Source organism: Lissotriton helveticus, chromosome 1_2 (assembly GCF_964261635.1).
Source record: "Lissotriton helveticus chromosome 1_2, aLisHel1.1, whole genome shotgun sequence".
NCBI classification, from domain to species: domain Eukaryota; kingdom Metazoa; phylum Chordata; class Amphibia; order Caudata; family Salamandridae; genus Lissotriton; species Lissotriton helveticus.
Window position 1 is genome coordinate 111079319 of NC_136058.1, and position 16031 is coordinate 111095349.

The window sequence follows — 16031 nt, forward strand, 5'->3', positions numbered from 1 at the left end:
GGTCTATAATGGCATCAGTGAAGGTTGGCAGGGGCTGGAGGGCCTGTAGACAAGGGTGCCGTGGAGTGTGGTGTTGGTCTGGATCTGGAAGTGGAGGTGTTCCATAGTCATTACTGGAGTGCAGAGCTTGCTTTTGTCAGCGATGGCGATGCCTCCTCCCACTCAGTTCTTGCGGGTGATCTTTTAGCTGTTGGGGATGGAGATGGCGATATCCAGTCCAGAGCAGGGGTTGGTCCAGGTTTCTGTGAGGAAAGCATTGTCAGGAGAGGAGGCGTCGAGAAGGTCCCAAATTTCTGTGGCATGTTTGTGGAGGATCCGTACATTGAGGAGGATGCAGTTAAGGCGGATGGGTACCACTTGTATATCTTAAGAACTTTAGAATGTAATCATTATTGATTCATGAGCTCACACGAGCGGTGTTGGGTACCTTCAAATAGACAATGCAGGAAGGAGCACGATCACCAAAGGAAATACCTTCTCGTGGCTCGTCGGGTGCATATATATTCACATAATACATGGTAGAATCCCTGTGTTGGATAACATTATCAAGAGGAGGATGATTCTACCTTTTTCTTCTTCACTCCCTCCTTTGATTTTTTTGAGTATAAATATGTTTGCAATAGAATTAACTATGACATGTTATGAATGCTATAAATATAATAGAAGCTTAGAAAATATTAAATATTAATTAATGAGCTATCATAAGTAATTGGATCTGCAATCTATTGTAAGAAGGAAAATGGAGACAAAGAACAAACAGGAAGACTGTAACTGGGTGTGTTCAAGAGGTCAGGAGTTAGATTCCATAATGCTAACCAGAATCCATATCATCGATAGTTCAATCTGCTGCAAGGGGAGTGTAGATGCTGCAAGCACCAGGGGAGTCATTGTCAACTTCTTTGGTCAGTATGGTGACATTGAAAGGGTGGCAAGGGATCCAACCACGTTTGATAGGTAAATACGGAACTGGAAATGGATAATTTGGAGTCTGGGAGCCTGTGGGCCGATTTGCCACTATTACTGAAGCATGCAGGAAGAAGGAAGCAGAGCGAACTTAAAGGGGCATGGCACCAAAAGAGGCGCAGCTACAAGGAACCCATTGTGGAAACAAGAGGGGGATTGATCTTGCTTCCAAAGGTTTTCTAAATCCAGGACGGCCCGGGAGATTTGGGGTTATTCTTCCAAAGACCTATATAAAGCCCACAGGTGTTCACATGAGGGAGGAGCTCAAGAAAAGGCTGTTATATACAAAGAACGCAGTTTCAGTAATAGAAGCAGTCTTGGAGAATGAATATATTTTCTAAGCCAAAATCTGTCCCATAACAATGTAGGTGAACATATTTCTAAAATATGATTCTCAATGTAATTCAGTGGTGGTCTTTTCTCTAGAGATTTTCTTATCTCGCCCTCGCACTGCTTATGACCTCAAATATTACATCACTCATTAGATGTTCTATGACATCATTAGTAGCATCACGGACAACATCTTTGAAGACCTCACTGCGCTTTGTGTGGGTATAAATTATAGTTACTTCAGTTAACTATACCTGGTGAATTTCAGAAGTTTTCAAAAGACATTTTCACCAAACTATAACATCAATTTAATTTTTGCTTTTTCGGTGAATTTCTTAGGTTGTTTAATGTGAAGTAAGATATTATCACCAGAGATAACTATAACATCACTTTAGTCTTTTATTTTAATTTTATTCTTTTAGTTTCGAGAGATAGCAAATTCTGTTCAAGAGTGACATATCTAGAAATGGGCATAGAAGCACAATTACGTAGCCAATGATGTGATTGTTTCAATCAAAAAGCCATGTGCTATGACCTAATATCTGGAATTGTAACCCCACCTTTAATTTTAGTCTAGGCTAGTCAAAAAGCCATATGTTATGACCTAAAATCTTGAAATTCGACCGCACCTATAATTTTAGTCTAGTCTAATCTATTTGAGCCTATTTATACAAAACGAACATTAAGCGCATAGGGTGCATTACTAAAGATTAGAACTAATTATTACATGGTTCGAAATAAAGCTGGTAAATGTTAGTAAATTACTCAAAAGTCTGTGTTCAATTGTGTTGAAAGGATATTTGATTAATGTGTTAATACCTATGTTCTGTACGACTCAAATATTGTAGTTGAAAAAGTCTCTACGGATCTTTAGTCTGTTGAGAAAGATCCCTCTCAAATAAATTTGAATTAATATTTTCAACTTCCCGGACTCAGACTAACAGGTATTAGATTTTGCTTCTTTCAGGTCTGGTACCTGCATAGTAGAGGTACGGAAAGTTATTAAACTCCTGGGCCTTGGTTATCTTTTATTCTTTTATCCAACTTTGCTAATGTTATGTTTTAGCACAGTGCTCTTTTGGTGACAGTAGGGGAAAAATATTGGAGTAGAGTATTTCAGTAAGTGAACTACATTGCAGTATGCAGCTGGATCCTTGAAATACGTAAGTTGCCAAAAGAGGCATCATCTGCAAATAGTGCATGGTGCATTGTCCATTTCACACACTAATGGCATATTCTAATCCTTTAACAGCTTTACTTCAGTGGATGAACTAGAACTCATCACATTCACCTCAATGCCTTCATAGTGTTGTGAACATGAACAGTTTCTTCACAACAGTGCTAAACAAAATCCTTTTTATGAGAGCACTAGATAAATGTTCCTTTAAAAAATATTGTTGGAACGTGTGGGAAGAGTTTATCTTGCACCCGAAATTATAATTTTTGGATCAGTGTGACATGAAGCCCACCGACTTTACACTACTTGAAAGAGAACCCAGTTGGCACCGTTAGACAATGTCTGGTTTCACTTTGATTGGTGCTCAATGGCATATCTTAGTCTCAGAGGACCAATCCAAGCTGTAGAAGAGCCACTGGAAAGGTAAAATGTCCCCTTTACAATAGTACCTCTCCCTCGTGGATCCCTGATTGGGGATTGGTGCAGGAGGTCGATCCCAAGCAGTGATTTACTTGCACCCTCTAGACACTGGGTAGGGCGGGTGAGCAGTCCCACGGGCATGGTAAAGTGCTTACCAAATTAAAAAGGAAGAAATAACCCTCCTGCTTGTCTGGGGTCAATTGGTTGCTTGTCCCACATGTGGGCAGAAATCTCATAAGATGCCAGAGAATAAAAAAGAGAGGTTAGGAGCAGCCCATCCTGGCAATGAGCCATGTCCCTACTCCAGAATGGCCCCACCAGTCTTTCTTCTACCCCCTGGGTGGCAGAAAGCCCAATAGACACCATTGAGAAAAAAAGAAAGAAGAGGTAAGGGTGCAGCACAGGCATTGAGCTGTGCCCCAGCCACATAAAAGCCTCAGTAGTGTATTTGTCTCACCCTGGGGCAGATTTAGGGAACTTACTCCGAGTCATCGCCCAGACAGGGTAAGAAAGCCTACTAGACACCAGGGGAAACTTACCGAAAAAAAAGGTGAGTGGGGGATTTATTTTGAGAGAGTTGATTCTGCCCAAACTACATTATGGGAGGTCACTCAGCCTAGTTACCTTATGTAATGCACTGTGCCAGAGATTGTTATGCTTTCTTTGAGAGTTAGTGAAACATTTCAATGGAAATTTAAGGGAAAATCTATAGCGTCTTATTTCACCAGTACCTGATGGAAATAGATAAGGACATGTCTATACTTCTTAACTTGTTGGACAGAAAGCACAAAGTAAGCTAAGAATGCAGGAACAGCTGGTGGACCCGTTGGGGCTCTTTTGCGAGCATGGATAGCCATTTGTTTGTATATTTCTTGAAACTGGAGACCTGAACCTGACAATGAAGCTTTGGTATGGGTGACTCACGTAGTGTTACATTCGTATTTCAGTTTAAGTCAGGGAAACAATTTTATCAGTTGAGGTTTCTTTGTAATACGTTCTCTGCTTTAAGCATACATTTACTAAATCCCCTGCCATGTCTGGTTTGTTATCCATCTTAACTCCCCTAGTTTCCACCACATGGCCGTGGTGAAGTGTGCGAACCTGAATTTGTGTTTCATTGGTGCACGGAAAATGGCCTTACAGAACCTGTAGAAAATCGAGAGTGGAAGAATGGCAAGATATAGAACTGCTGGCAGGGTGAGCTAGGATGAGCTATGCAGCAGCAAATGACTCTCATTTGAAAGACTAGCCATCCATGTTCCTTAAACTCCAAACTTTCCTATGCTCTCAATTTAAGTTCTCAAACTAACTTGTCACCATCTCGGGCAGGTGTCTGGACCAACAGTGCTCAGAAGCCTGCAACCTGCCCTATAGAAGGTTGAGGTACTGAATACGAATGCTCTGTAGTCCAGATTCCACCACATGACCCTTTCATTCATCACCAGACACTTCCTGATTCTTTGTCTGACTCTTGCATGTTCTTTGCCATCCCTGCTTGCTCCCTTTATCACTGTTTGTCTGACTTTCTTCCTTGTGTGCAATTGTGTCTCTTTCTCTGGATCAATGTCTGTTGAGAAAAATATGTGCTGGGCACCAAAAATGAATGCTAGTGAGCCCCACCCACTTGCAACCACCTGCTTAAATTAAGCACTGCAGGGCCCTGTGGTAGCTGTCTCGGAGCAGCCAAACCCTTTGTGCACGATGCACAGACTTGCTGATACAATAGTTGCCTGTGTCATTTAGCCCAAGGCCCTGTTCGTCTTTAGCTATTCAAAGTTGTACTAATTGGAATGGCACACTAAATTTGCATCGCACCAGAAGGCCACCGCAGGCAGACTGTTGCTTTCCATGCATTTGCAACTTTGGGGGTGCAGGGTGGAATGTATGCTCCTGCCTTAGCAATTGCACTGGAAAAGAAGCAGACTCCATGACTGGTCACATGGCATACCCTGCACAGTACCTCTTCCTTGGTGCAAAGTTCTTTGTTCTTTCCCTCTATTGGAAGTTGAAAAATTGCTGCAGTTCTGCCCAGTGCAAATGTCACAGAATGTATCCCTTAAATCCTGTTCCAATAATTGCCATAAGTTATTTATACCTGAAAAATATTCTTCCTCCTTAGTTGGTGATGATCCACATAATGCCGGTGAAAGACCAGTTACCAAAAGAGGTCACAGGAACTACACGGCATCTTGTCATCAAAGAAACAGAAATCCTGCCAATCACAAAGAACCATCTCCACTTCACAGACACCGAATCTCCAGATAACCAGCTGTTGTACACAGTTACTAAACCGTGCTTTTCTCCTTCCTTGCCCAGGTATGTGTACGTTGTTTTTTAAATCAATATCTCAATAAACTCTAAAACAAATGAAAATAAGATGTAATATTGTTATCTTAAACATTTCAGCACACAGGATGCGGGGAAATTAATTTTTACAGACACAATTAAAAATGTACAAAAAGATCCCACTCTTCCTTCATTGAAATCTTTTACTCAGGTAAGAAAAAAATGTATCTGTTTATTTTTATAACGTTTGTCCTGTATGAGGTATTAGTTCAAGTGAAACATTCTGTGCTATATAGAAACTATAGGCATATCAGGAGAAATTGATAGCCTCCAGCAAAAAGTTGCAGAGTTTAGGCATACATGAGAGGACTTGTTTTGCATTTTGTTATATTTAGGTCTGACTTTTGACAGTGCATTTGTCAATTTGACCTACTCCATACAAATATATAGAGTGGCCTTTGCCCAGCTGTTGAAGGTCTTGATGGCTTTCAGTAGGCTGGGTGTGATCGGTCTGGCACGCAGAGAAACACATCTGATGGTGGTAGGTCAGTGGTGGTGTGGGATGGAGATGCTAACCTGAAGAGGGCCTAGTCTGTCCAGGTCATCGGTTGTGGCTTGTCAAATGTGATATTGCTGAGGAAGATGAAACTCAGTTCCAAGAGGCATTTGCTTGCATGGGTGAGCCTGGTCACATGCTAGGTGAGGTGGAGGTTTCTGAGGTTTCCTAGGAGAGGCATCACATTTGGGTCTATGCTATCTTCTAGGTGAATGTTCAGGTCTGAGAGGAGGATGAAGGGGCTTGAGTCAATAAACAAAAGCTGGTATGTATTCCTCTCCTCATCTACCATACCTCTTTTTGCTTCTGTGTAAAATGAAGCATGGGCAGTAAGGAACCCTACTTTATAATCGTTAATTTTTCTATGGTATTGCAACATTTGAATGACTTTATTGAAGACTCACATTTTGCTTGAGCTTCAGTTCCCATAGATACAAAAAGACAATTGTGATGAAGGCAACAGTCTTCAACAAAGACCATTCTGCATTTTGTAGATGGGTAGCTTAAAAATGAAAGGGTTTCTATTTGTTTCCCTGTATTAGAAAATTAAACCCAGACCTATTGGCATTGCCAATGCTTGTATCTTTTTGAGATTTACAATAGCAGTCACAGTAGCATTTGCAACTTGTAGTGTATGTACCATCTGCAATTGCTAGTTTATTGTGGAAATAAGAGGTTGGTTCATGTTTTATGTAATACGGTGGATTTTGAAGATAATCTGGTAGCCAGGGCAGATTGACCCAATGATGAAAAATATGATTTGGGGGGTCGCTTGGAGCCAATGGAGTGAGCAGCAGAGCTGGCAAGCTCCCGAGGCTATGTCACCATCCAGCCACATTCAATAATAAAACTGTCCTGTCTGACCCTGAGACGAGTGGAGGGGGGCCCTTTGTGAATCCTCCTGGGTCGACTGGGTCCCATTCAGTGAGTGATTGGGGCTGCCAGGAGTGATTTCCACCGCTGGTATAGTGCAACTACAAGCTGGTGACACCAGCCGCGATCGGGTGAGGGTTTGCTGATCTGCCAGCTACCGTGGAGCTCACCTACACATGATGGGGACCTGCAGAAGTGGCCCAGTTACTCCGTGGACCTAGTTAATGCTTACTGATGCTGCACAGAGCAGGGTCCTCCGATGCTGCTGTGGCTGTTACGGTGCAGCCTGTAGAGTATACAGCCCTTATCAGAGGCCAGCCGCCCAGAGAGCGGGGATACCGGGGCTGCAACATCTGGCTAAGCGGCAACTGCCTAGCTGCCCATGCCGTGCCCCAATGGCGCCTTTGCTTTCGGAGGAACCAATGTATCGGTGAGTGAGTCCAGCTGTTTGGGAACATTGTACCTACAGCGAGGAGCTCCCATTGCTCTGGAGACAGGGCAGTGCTAGCCCTATACACCTCTGACTATGGGCCGCAGCACAAGATGGAAGGGGCATAGAGGAGCAATCAGTTACCTTCTTGTTCGCGCAGTGACAAGGAAGGGCCCCACCAATGCTGCGCGGGAATCCCCTACCACGCTGCATTCTATACTAGTGGCAATTAAAGATGCTAGAGAGGCTCTAGAGAATAAGATGGAAACTGTGGTGGCTGACCTGAGTATCCTATGGGATAACCAGCGCAAATTAGTAGACCGCATAGTGACCCTGTAGCGCACTGTCAGTGATATGCAACTCACTGTGGAGAGGCTCACAACTCAAATGACAGATGTGATGGAGCATCTGAGTGCTCTAAAATACAGATCAGAGGAAGAAGAGAGCAGAGCACGCAGGGACAATATGTGTGTGGTGGGCCTCCCGAAGTAGATAGAGGGATCCTTCGTAGGAGCTGGCTCAGAGGGATCGCCTGCCAGCTGTGGTGGCGGCAAGCATTTGGGTGACTTGGGTGGGAATCCAGCCAGAGTAGGGAAGAGAGCCCTCAAGTGCATCAGTGTCAGAGCTGGAGTGTGACTACACCCTGCACACTGCCTCTGGTACCAAACTGCCAGGGATCACACCTCAGACTGCTGATAAACTGGGGGGATTGCAAGATGCGAACATGGGAGATGTACTATATATAGTTGCATGGGGCTGGTGGAGTGCCCTGTTACTTTGTCTGATCCTACAGAGCCCGAATGGCATACCCTGGACCCGGGCTTCTTTACCTCAGAGGCAGCCTCCAGGCCTTAATAGTTAACCTGTGATTCGGACAAGGTTTATCTGTTATGATTTGTCATTGTTTAAAAGGGGGTTTATTGCTTGAGCTCAGAGAGCTTTCTGCATGCACCTTGGGATGCATGCTTGAGTTGGGGGGCAGTTAGGGTTGGGCCATATTCGGGAGTGTGTTTAATGCTGTTGCTCTTACATGATCACGCACACATTGTTTTCCGTTTGATGCTGCAAAAACGCGAGCCGTGCCGCTTTATACAACCAATCAAATCGTGCAAACTCCACATACGTCGCCTGGAATTAAACCGGCTGTCAATATCTGGATTTCTTTAAACTTGACCCAAATATCATCCAAATATCATCCATACAAGTGCCAGAATACGTTTATAAGGCCTGGACTCAATTGCACTACAGTATCCTGTCGAAAAATTCTCGACCATCTACACTGACTGTTAGGCAGTGTTTTCTGCATTTCCTTTCCAGGGTCACCACCCTCAAATGCTTACAATGAAGTCCTGATGATGGTCTTATGAAATTATCCCCAAAGACCGAAACGTCGACTACAAAGTCAAATTCTGCTTGATTTCCAGTGATCTATTTCCTGCCTAAGGTACATAAAAACCTGCAAAATCCGCCCGGGAGACCAATAGTCTCCGGGTGTGATTCTATCTTAGAACCGTTGGCCAAATATGTGGACGTTTTTTTAAAACCATTCTTGAGTGATGTAAAATCCCATATTAAAGATACTGGAGATTTTATCAATAAAGTTGAAAATTTGCCTTTTGATGAGAGAAAAGAACTAATGGTGGCGTTCGACGTTAACTCGTTGTACACCCAGATCCCCCAAGAGGAGGGACTGGAAGCCATTGAGTTTTACTTAGACACCAGACCACAGCCACAACGAGTTTCAACTAAATTTATAAGAGATCTGGCCAGCTTGGCATTAAAAAGAAACTTTTTCAGATTCATGGACACTTTCTACGTGCAGGTGAAGGGCACCGCCATGGGGTGTCCTTATGCTCCAGAGATGGCGGTGCTCTTCATGTCCCTGTACGAGGAAAGATTTGTCTACCAAAACAATCCATACAAGAAACATATCCTAAAATGGTATCGCTACATAGACGATGTCTGGTGCCATTGGAGTGGGACCCAAGAACATCTGGCCCACTTCCATGATTGGTTAAACAACAGGCATCCAGACTCAAATTCAGCATGGCACATAGTAACAACCGCTTAACTTTTTTGGATGTTGAGGTCTTTGTCAATAATAACGAACTAGGCACTACATTACATCGGAAAGAGACAGATAAAAACACCATTCTGGATTATCAAAGCTTCCACCCACAGAGTTTAAAAGAGAATTTACCGTACAGCCAACTACTAAGAATTCGGCGAATTGCTCAAGAAAAGAGGATTATTTTACAAATGCAGAAATGCTCTGTGAGCAATTAAGAGCGAGAGGCTATCCAAAAAAGATGCTAAAACACGCAACGAAACGTGCGTGGTTTACGCCAAGAGAGGTGTTGTTAACGAAAAAGGAAAAAAAACCTTTGGAACAGTTGGTGTGTGTTTCTACATATGGTCCCCTGACAAACAAATTTAAATCAATTGTGTTGAGAAATTGGCACATGTTGTCAAATCTAGAAGCCCCATTTGCAAGACCAATGTTTGCTCTAAAAAAGAACAAAAATCTGGGACAACAACTAATAAGAGCTGACTTGGGTGTCTCAACAGTGAAAAGTGATTTACGGACAATATGGAATTTGAGTCCAATACAGGGCCACCGTAAATGTGGCACCTGTGTTTCATGCGCTAGCACAATAGAGGGGACCAAACTTGAACACAACTCCATCAGATGGAATCACAATGAATTCACTAACTGTAAAAGTAAAAATATTGTCTATGTAATAATTTGTCCTTGTGACAAAATATACATAGGCAAAACAAACCAACAAATCACACAGAGATTGGCCCAACACCGCTCTAGGATAAAGCAGAAAGTGTTAACCGCACCAATGGTTCAACACTTTGTAGAGAATAATCATACTGAAAAAGATCTACGTTGGTCTGTACTATCTGGAATCAAAACTCCCCGAGAGGAGGAAATGTTGAAACTCTGTTACTTAAAAGAGAAGCATACTTAATTGCTAAGTTCAACTGCATGATTACAGGATTGAACGAACAATTTGAAATCTAAATCGTACACTGATGATCTCTGTAAAGACGCTGATTTACAAATTTTAACCCGGGACTACATTTCCCACAATTCCTTGATCACATGACAGGATTAAATACAAACGGTCAGGTGATCCTTCACCATTGCACACCAGCTTGTCACGAAAGAAGGGAGAAAATTATGAGCGTCCAGGAGATGAATAGGTAAGGGCCGCTAACCGCGGGGTAAACGAGGCGCAAATACGGTACAATTTTTAAATAAAACCCTTTAATCTCACTTTTGCAGCTACACGCCAGACTAATGAAAAGAAAGCCAGAGGCGGATTCGCGCACTGAAAAAAAGTGGCGGCTGCACTGCGGATTAAACCGCCAAGTAAGCAAGTCCAAGTTAAAGGTTGTCACTTTGTTAAAGTTGCAAACATCTGAATAGTTGACTGAGGGTCTCCTCCATGTTTCATGTAACACAGAACCCGCCGCAGCAGGCTTGATGGAAACGAGCTTAAAACCAGACTTCCCCTTATAACACAGCTACAAGGCGTCACAAAAGTAAGTCGGATTACGTTTTTTAATTACCGCGAACGCCAAGTAAACAAGTCAAAGCTAGTTGATTGAAGGTTCTTTCTATGTTTTACATAATATAGAACCCTCCGCAGCAGTCTGGACGGATTCGAATCAAACGCCAGACTCCCCCACATAATACAACTACGAGGCTTCATAAATGTAAGTCGCATCGTGTTTTTAATCTTCTTGACAGCTGGTTGCAAAAACATAGAGCAGTGATATAACAAGCTCCGCTTACCCCTGCAGAATCATTGAAAGCCCAGGAGTTCCCACCATGATAGAATCGACCTACAATCTGTAAAGGTAATACATAATGGAAACGGTGTAAAAGCACAATACTGATGCAAATGTAAAGGTCCCCTTTTTAAATAAGATTTCCCTTGATTTGTTTAGGTCCCCATCTAACAAAAGCCCTGAAGAAAAGCCTGGCGATCAAGACACAGGCTTGGAAACGCGTCGGCTTACTTGGCTTACTTGGCCTACTTGTACCTGATTTATTCACGAACATTTAATGCGCTAAGGGCTACTAGTTGAATTTTGTGAATTCATATACAAAAGTGCTAGAAAAAGGCATGCCCTAGTGCAACCAGTCCCCAACTACATCGAAGTCATATAGTAAGGGCCTGGTGGTAAAAATTGTTAGTAGGGTTCTACAACAATCTGCTGTGTATTATATGTAAATATACATCAATATGTATAGTAATGTATAGTTTTGTTGTCTTAATGTTTGTTTGAATATGTGTTGTAAAAATTGTACATGAATACTAGCCTCAGGTGGTTGACAAAAAAATCCTCGGACTATTATTCAAATTGATTCAAGTGAAGCAACTTGTAAATGTGATTATAAATAAATATATCACAACACCCACGAATTCAAAAAAAGTTGGGTGGCATCTGCATTAAATAAAAGAAGCAGCAAAAATTAAAAAAAGACTGGGTTCCCTTTATTTTTTCAACTGATTTTCATTTATCTACATTGATTCTCATATATCTTGTTGATTTGTAATCATTGTTTCAATAATATTCAGCAGTTTTGACTGTTTTGGTGATTTATGGTAGGCGTATATAGGATGCCCCTCCTTTATCCCAAATGCATTTTTTAGTACCCTTTTTATTCACTGCAAAGAAAATAATAACCCTTTGACTAAAATCCTGGTTTCTGTGTTTTTTTCATTCCTTTTGTGTTTATTCATATTGTTAGTGTGGTAACATTATTTACATTTTTCTTTAACTGTAAATCAAAAATTACAGCCACTAATTGACTTTTGCGTGGGTAATTGATTCAGTCACCTCTCATTGTGGCCCTAAATTCAATTTTTCAATTATTGAAATAAAATCCCTTGCCGGCATATTTCCCTAAAATACGCTCTTACATGATGGCAGGTACACCCACTGGATATAAAGTAAATTCTTGGAATGTTAGGAGGCTTAACAGTATGTCCGAGTGCTACAGAGTGCAAGCATATCTGAAGAGGTGGGGGTCCACATTGCCCTTCTGCAGGATACACACTTAACAGTGATGGAGAGAGTGGCATTGCAAAGGCGCTGACGGGGACAAAACTTACACCACTTATTCAGCTTTTGCTAAGGTGGTCCTTATTTGGCTTAGGCCAGGGACCACATTTAGGAACAAAAGGTGGATATGGAGGGTAGTTATGTGGTGCTTATTGGTAGGCTGAGGGGTAAATACCTTACAATTGTCCACATTTATGCACCTAACTTGGATCAGCCCAAATTTCTAGATGCAGGCACCTTGGTCCTGGCTCCATATATGACGGCCCCCATAATTATTGATGAAGACTTTGATTGTATAGCAGAGCAGACCCTGCTTTAAATAGGTCGCACCCACCCTTGTGGGACTTCCCAGTCCTGTGGACAGCCAAAAGTTTTCTGACTAGATCTGCTATTGGAGATTAGTGGACATCAGGCAAGAGACACATCTCGCTATTCACAACTGATCATTTCATTCACATCTTCATGACTTACACGTAAGACTTGACACTTTTCTTTGCAACTCCACAGTCCATATAGAGATAGTGCACTCAGAGTCTTTAGCAGGGATGTTGAGTGTGAGAACCTGGAAGACCAGTTGTTTTGCGATGACAGGGGCGAGGAAATACACCGTTAGTTTTCAGTGAACACAGGGTCTACTGTTTTGGTGGAGTGGCAGACTTTTAAGACAGTTGTGCAGGGACACTGTATCACCCACACAGGGTGAGTTCAGTGGGCTTTACAGGGTGAGACACAGACACAGGAGTTTACACTATGGTCGCATGAGTGCTGCAGATACACTGACCCCTCAGTGCATGATGCTCTGCTCATAGTGAAGGAAAAGCTAGCAGCACTGGTGCAGGAACTGTGCTGCTTTGATTTTACAGTATACATGATCAGAACCCGTGCAGCTTGGGACAAGGCTGGTGTGTTGTTGGCATGGTTACTAATCCCACTAAATGGAGGTCGTAGATATTAGAGTTGTCTGATGAGGTTGATGCCCAACTCTATGATATGACTACTATTAACTGACTGTTCCTATTCTATTATACTACAATGTATGCTTGCTGGCCGATGAGGCCCACCTGCCCATATACCCATTCTTAGACCCTCTGCCCTTGCCAATCTGCTCCCTGGATATGGCAGCGACAGTGGGCATGGAAATATCCTTAGTATGGACATATCATTGGACATATCAAGGCCATGGCCCGGGGTAAGGTGCCAGGATCGGATGGGCTTCCGGTGGAGTTTTATGTCACCTATGTTGCCCAATTGGTGCCCTGGCTGGCGGAGCTCTACAGGAGGATGCAGCCTACTGGTGTCTTGCCACCGACTACGAAGGAGGCATTGAAATTCTCCATAGTTAATGCAGGGGAGCCACCCCAGGAGTTGGCATCCTACACAGCGATGAATTTTAGGCGGGTGACAACACTGCTGCTAGATGTCTCAGAGATCAAAAAGGAGGCAGAGGTGATGTCTGTGCATAATGAAAAGACTTTCAATAACTTGGACTGGGAATATCTGTAATCGGTGATGCACAAGATGGCCCCTGGTTGAGGTTTCATTGCTTGGACCAGGATTCTGTATGCTGACCCTATGGCCAGGGTTTAAACAGGTGGGGTGATATTGTTGGTCTACGGGGTGGAACGAGCCACGTGGCAGGGTTATCGCCTATCCCTCTTGCTTTTTGCCATTGCAGTGGAGCCCTCGGCCTGCAGGGCCCATGAAGGCACCTGTTACGGGGATATCGCACTCTGAGGGTTGTTCACCGAATTGCCATCTATACGGATGAAATGCTGTTTTTCCTTCAGGACCATTGGGTTGATTTTTCCAAGGCTTCTGGTGTACTGGATGACTTTGCGAATATCTTGGGCTGGCTCGCCAAGTGGCAGGAGCCCATGGTGTTCCCTTTGCAACCCATCATGTGAGGGTTTAGTGGGAGCCCACCACTTTTCGGTATTTGGGGGTGCAGCTCTACAGGACAGAAGTTACACTGCTGGAGGGCAACGTGGGCCGGGCATGATACTCCACAGAGGAATAAACTTCAGGAAAATGCTCCCTATATCTGTGAGAGGGCGGGTAGAGATTGCCAAAATGTTAGCGTTGTCTGGGCTGCTGTATTACTTCTCCACCCTACCCATTTTTATCCCCAGTAGGAAGTTTCAGGAGCTGCACTTGTTCATTTGAGGCTCGGGTAGGCACTGTATGACCTTTTTAAAACTACAGCAACCTGTTTACGATGGGGGGCTGGCAGCTCCTAACATTGAAACATACTATTTGGTGGCCTAGTTGCAGAGGGTCAATAAATGGATTGCTGTTAGACTATCGAGTTGCACTCCTGAAGCACCTCGATGCTGTCATGGCTGTCATGTCTCTTACTTGAGCCTAGGATGCCTATGGTGATTGTTAAGCATTGCTGGGTACGCTATTTGAAGAGGTCAGGGATGGAAACCACCTACTCCCCAGACCTCCCCCTTCACTGGCTGGCCCGATTCCACTGGGGGGAAGATACGCGTAGGTTGGGTGAGTGGGTGGCCCTTGGGATTGAAGACTGTTGGGGATCTTTATGAGGTCGGACTATTGCTGATGTTTGAGGATTTACAGGTGTCTTAGGACATGTCTGCAGGTCATTTCCTCTTATGGGATGGTTACAGTGATCCTGAGGCAAAACTGGCGGTGTGGGCAGACCAAACCTAGCACAATGCAGGAGTGCCACACCCTCTGCACCTCTTCTAGGAGGCACAAGGCAATGTCAGGATTATATATTACAGTTCGGGTGGACACGTGCACACCACTCAACAGTCTGAGGGCCAAATGGGCAACTGATGTTGAAACCCCCATATTTGAGGCTGACTGGGTGGAAATATTGCTGTCATTCCCTGGCTATCTCGTAATGCTCAATTTAGACTATTCAATTTTTATTATATTCACAGAGCACATGTTACCCCGAGAAGTATAAACAAGTACTATCAAGGAGCTGCCTTGGAGTGCCCCAGATGTGAGTTGGTGGGTTTGGACATGTTTCATATGGTGTGGAGGTGCCGCTCCCTAGTGGACATTTGGATGGATGTGATGGCACCTCTCAATGAGATTACAGAATGAAATGTACACCCTACCCCTGTGCCCTTCTCGGGTTGTTCCCTCATCTTGCTATGAATACGGTTACTACAACATTTCTGGATCTTTCCTTAATTCTGGTAAAGCAGTAGGTCATGCTTAGTTGAAAAAGCAATAGAGGTCCACAGTTTTTCTAAATGGAGAGCAGAGTTGGTGTGGTGGGAGGACTGTGAGAGCACGATGTTCTCTTGCAGGAAGTCAAGCGGGGTCAGTTCTCATTGAAGGTGGTCGAAACCTGTGATATCTTATTAGAGCATTTGTGCTCTGAGGAGACCCAATTGGAGTCTCCTTCCTCACCTCCAACCCATGGAGTTGAGCCATAAGAATCCTTGGCTTTGCCTTGTCCCTCCATCTATGTACCCCCTGGTATTTCTGTGCTCCCCTACCTGTATTGTGCTGGGCCCTTGCGACTGTCTTCACATTCTGTTCCCTCCCTCGCCACTCACAGATGAGTTGCTGACCACGGTGTTTGTTTATGCCGCTTTCCCAATATTGGTGTTCTCTCTGGACCAAGCTATGAGGTGAGAGGTGTTGGGAATGTTGGTTAGGTGTTCTAGTTACTTTGACATTTAAGCACCTGCACGGGGTGGGAGCAGTCTTACTTGAGCACAGGCACTGAATAGACCTTGATCTACCCAGATCAAGGTGTAAGGTCGAGTGACTGCTCTTCATTTGCCGAGTTTCTTGTACTGTGGGAGTGGTTATCCAATATGCTAATGTTTGCCTGTTTCTTAATCTCCCATGAAAATGTCAGAAAGGTGTGTTTTCCCCCAAAAAATAAAGAGTACGATAAATATGATAATTTATTTTTGCAACTA

At 43.5% G+C, this 16031-nt stretch overlaps 1 protein-coding gene across 1 annotated transcript in view; it reads left to right on the top strand.

Moving 5' to 3' along the window:
* LOC144798715 (FRAS1-related extracellular matrix protein 1-like) overlaps positions 1–16031 on the top strand; it is a 1110445-nt gene that overhangs the window by 236193 nt on the left and 858221 nt on the right. The window contains exons 11-12 of the mRNA XM_078669731.1: positions 5010–5206; positions 5297–5387. Of these exons, the coding sequence (XP_078525857.1) occupies positions 5010–5206; positions 5297–5387 (288 nt within the window). The remainder of the gene's footprint in view (positions 1–5009; positions 5207–5296; positions 5388–16031) is intronic.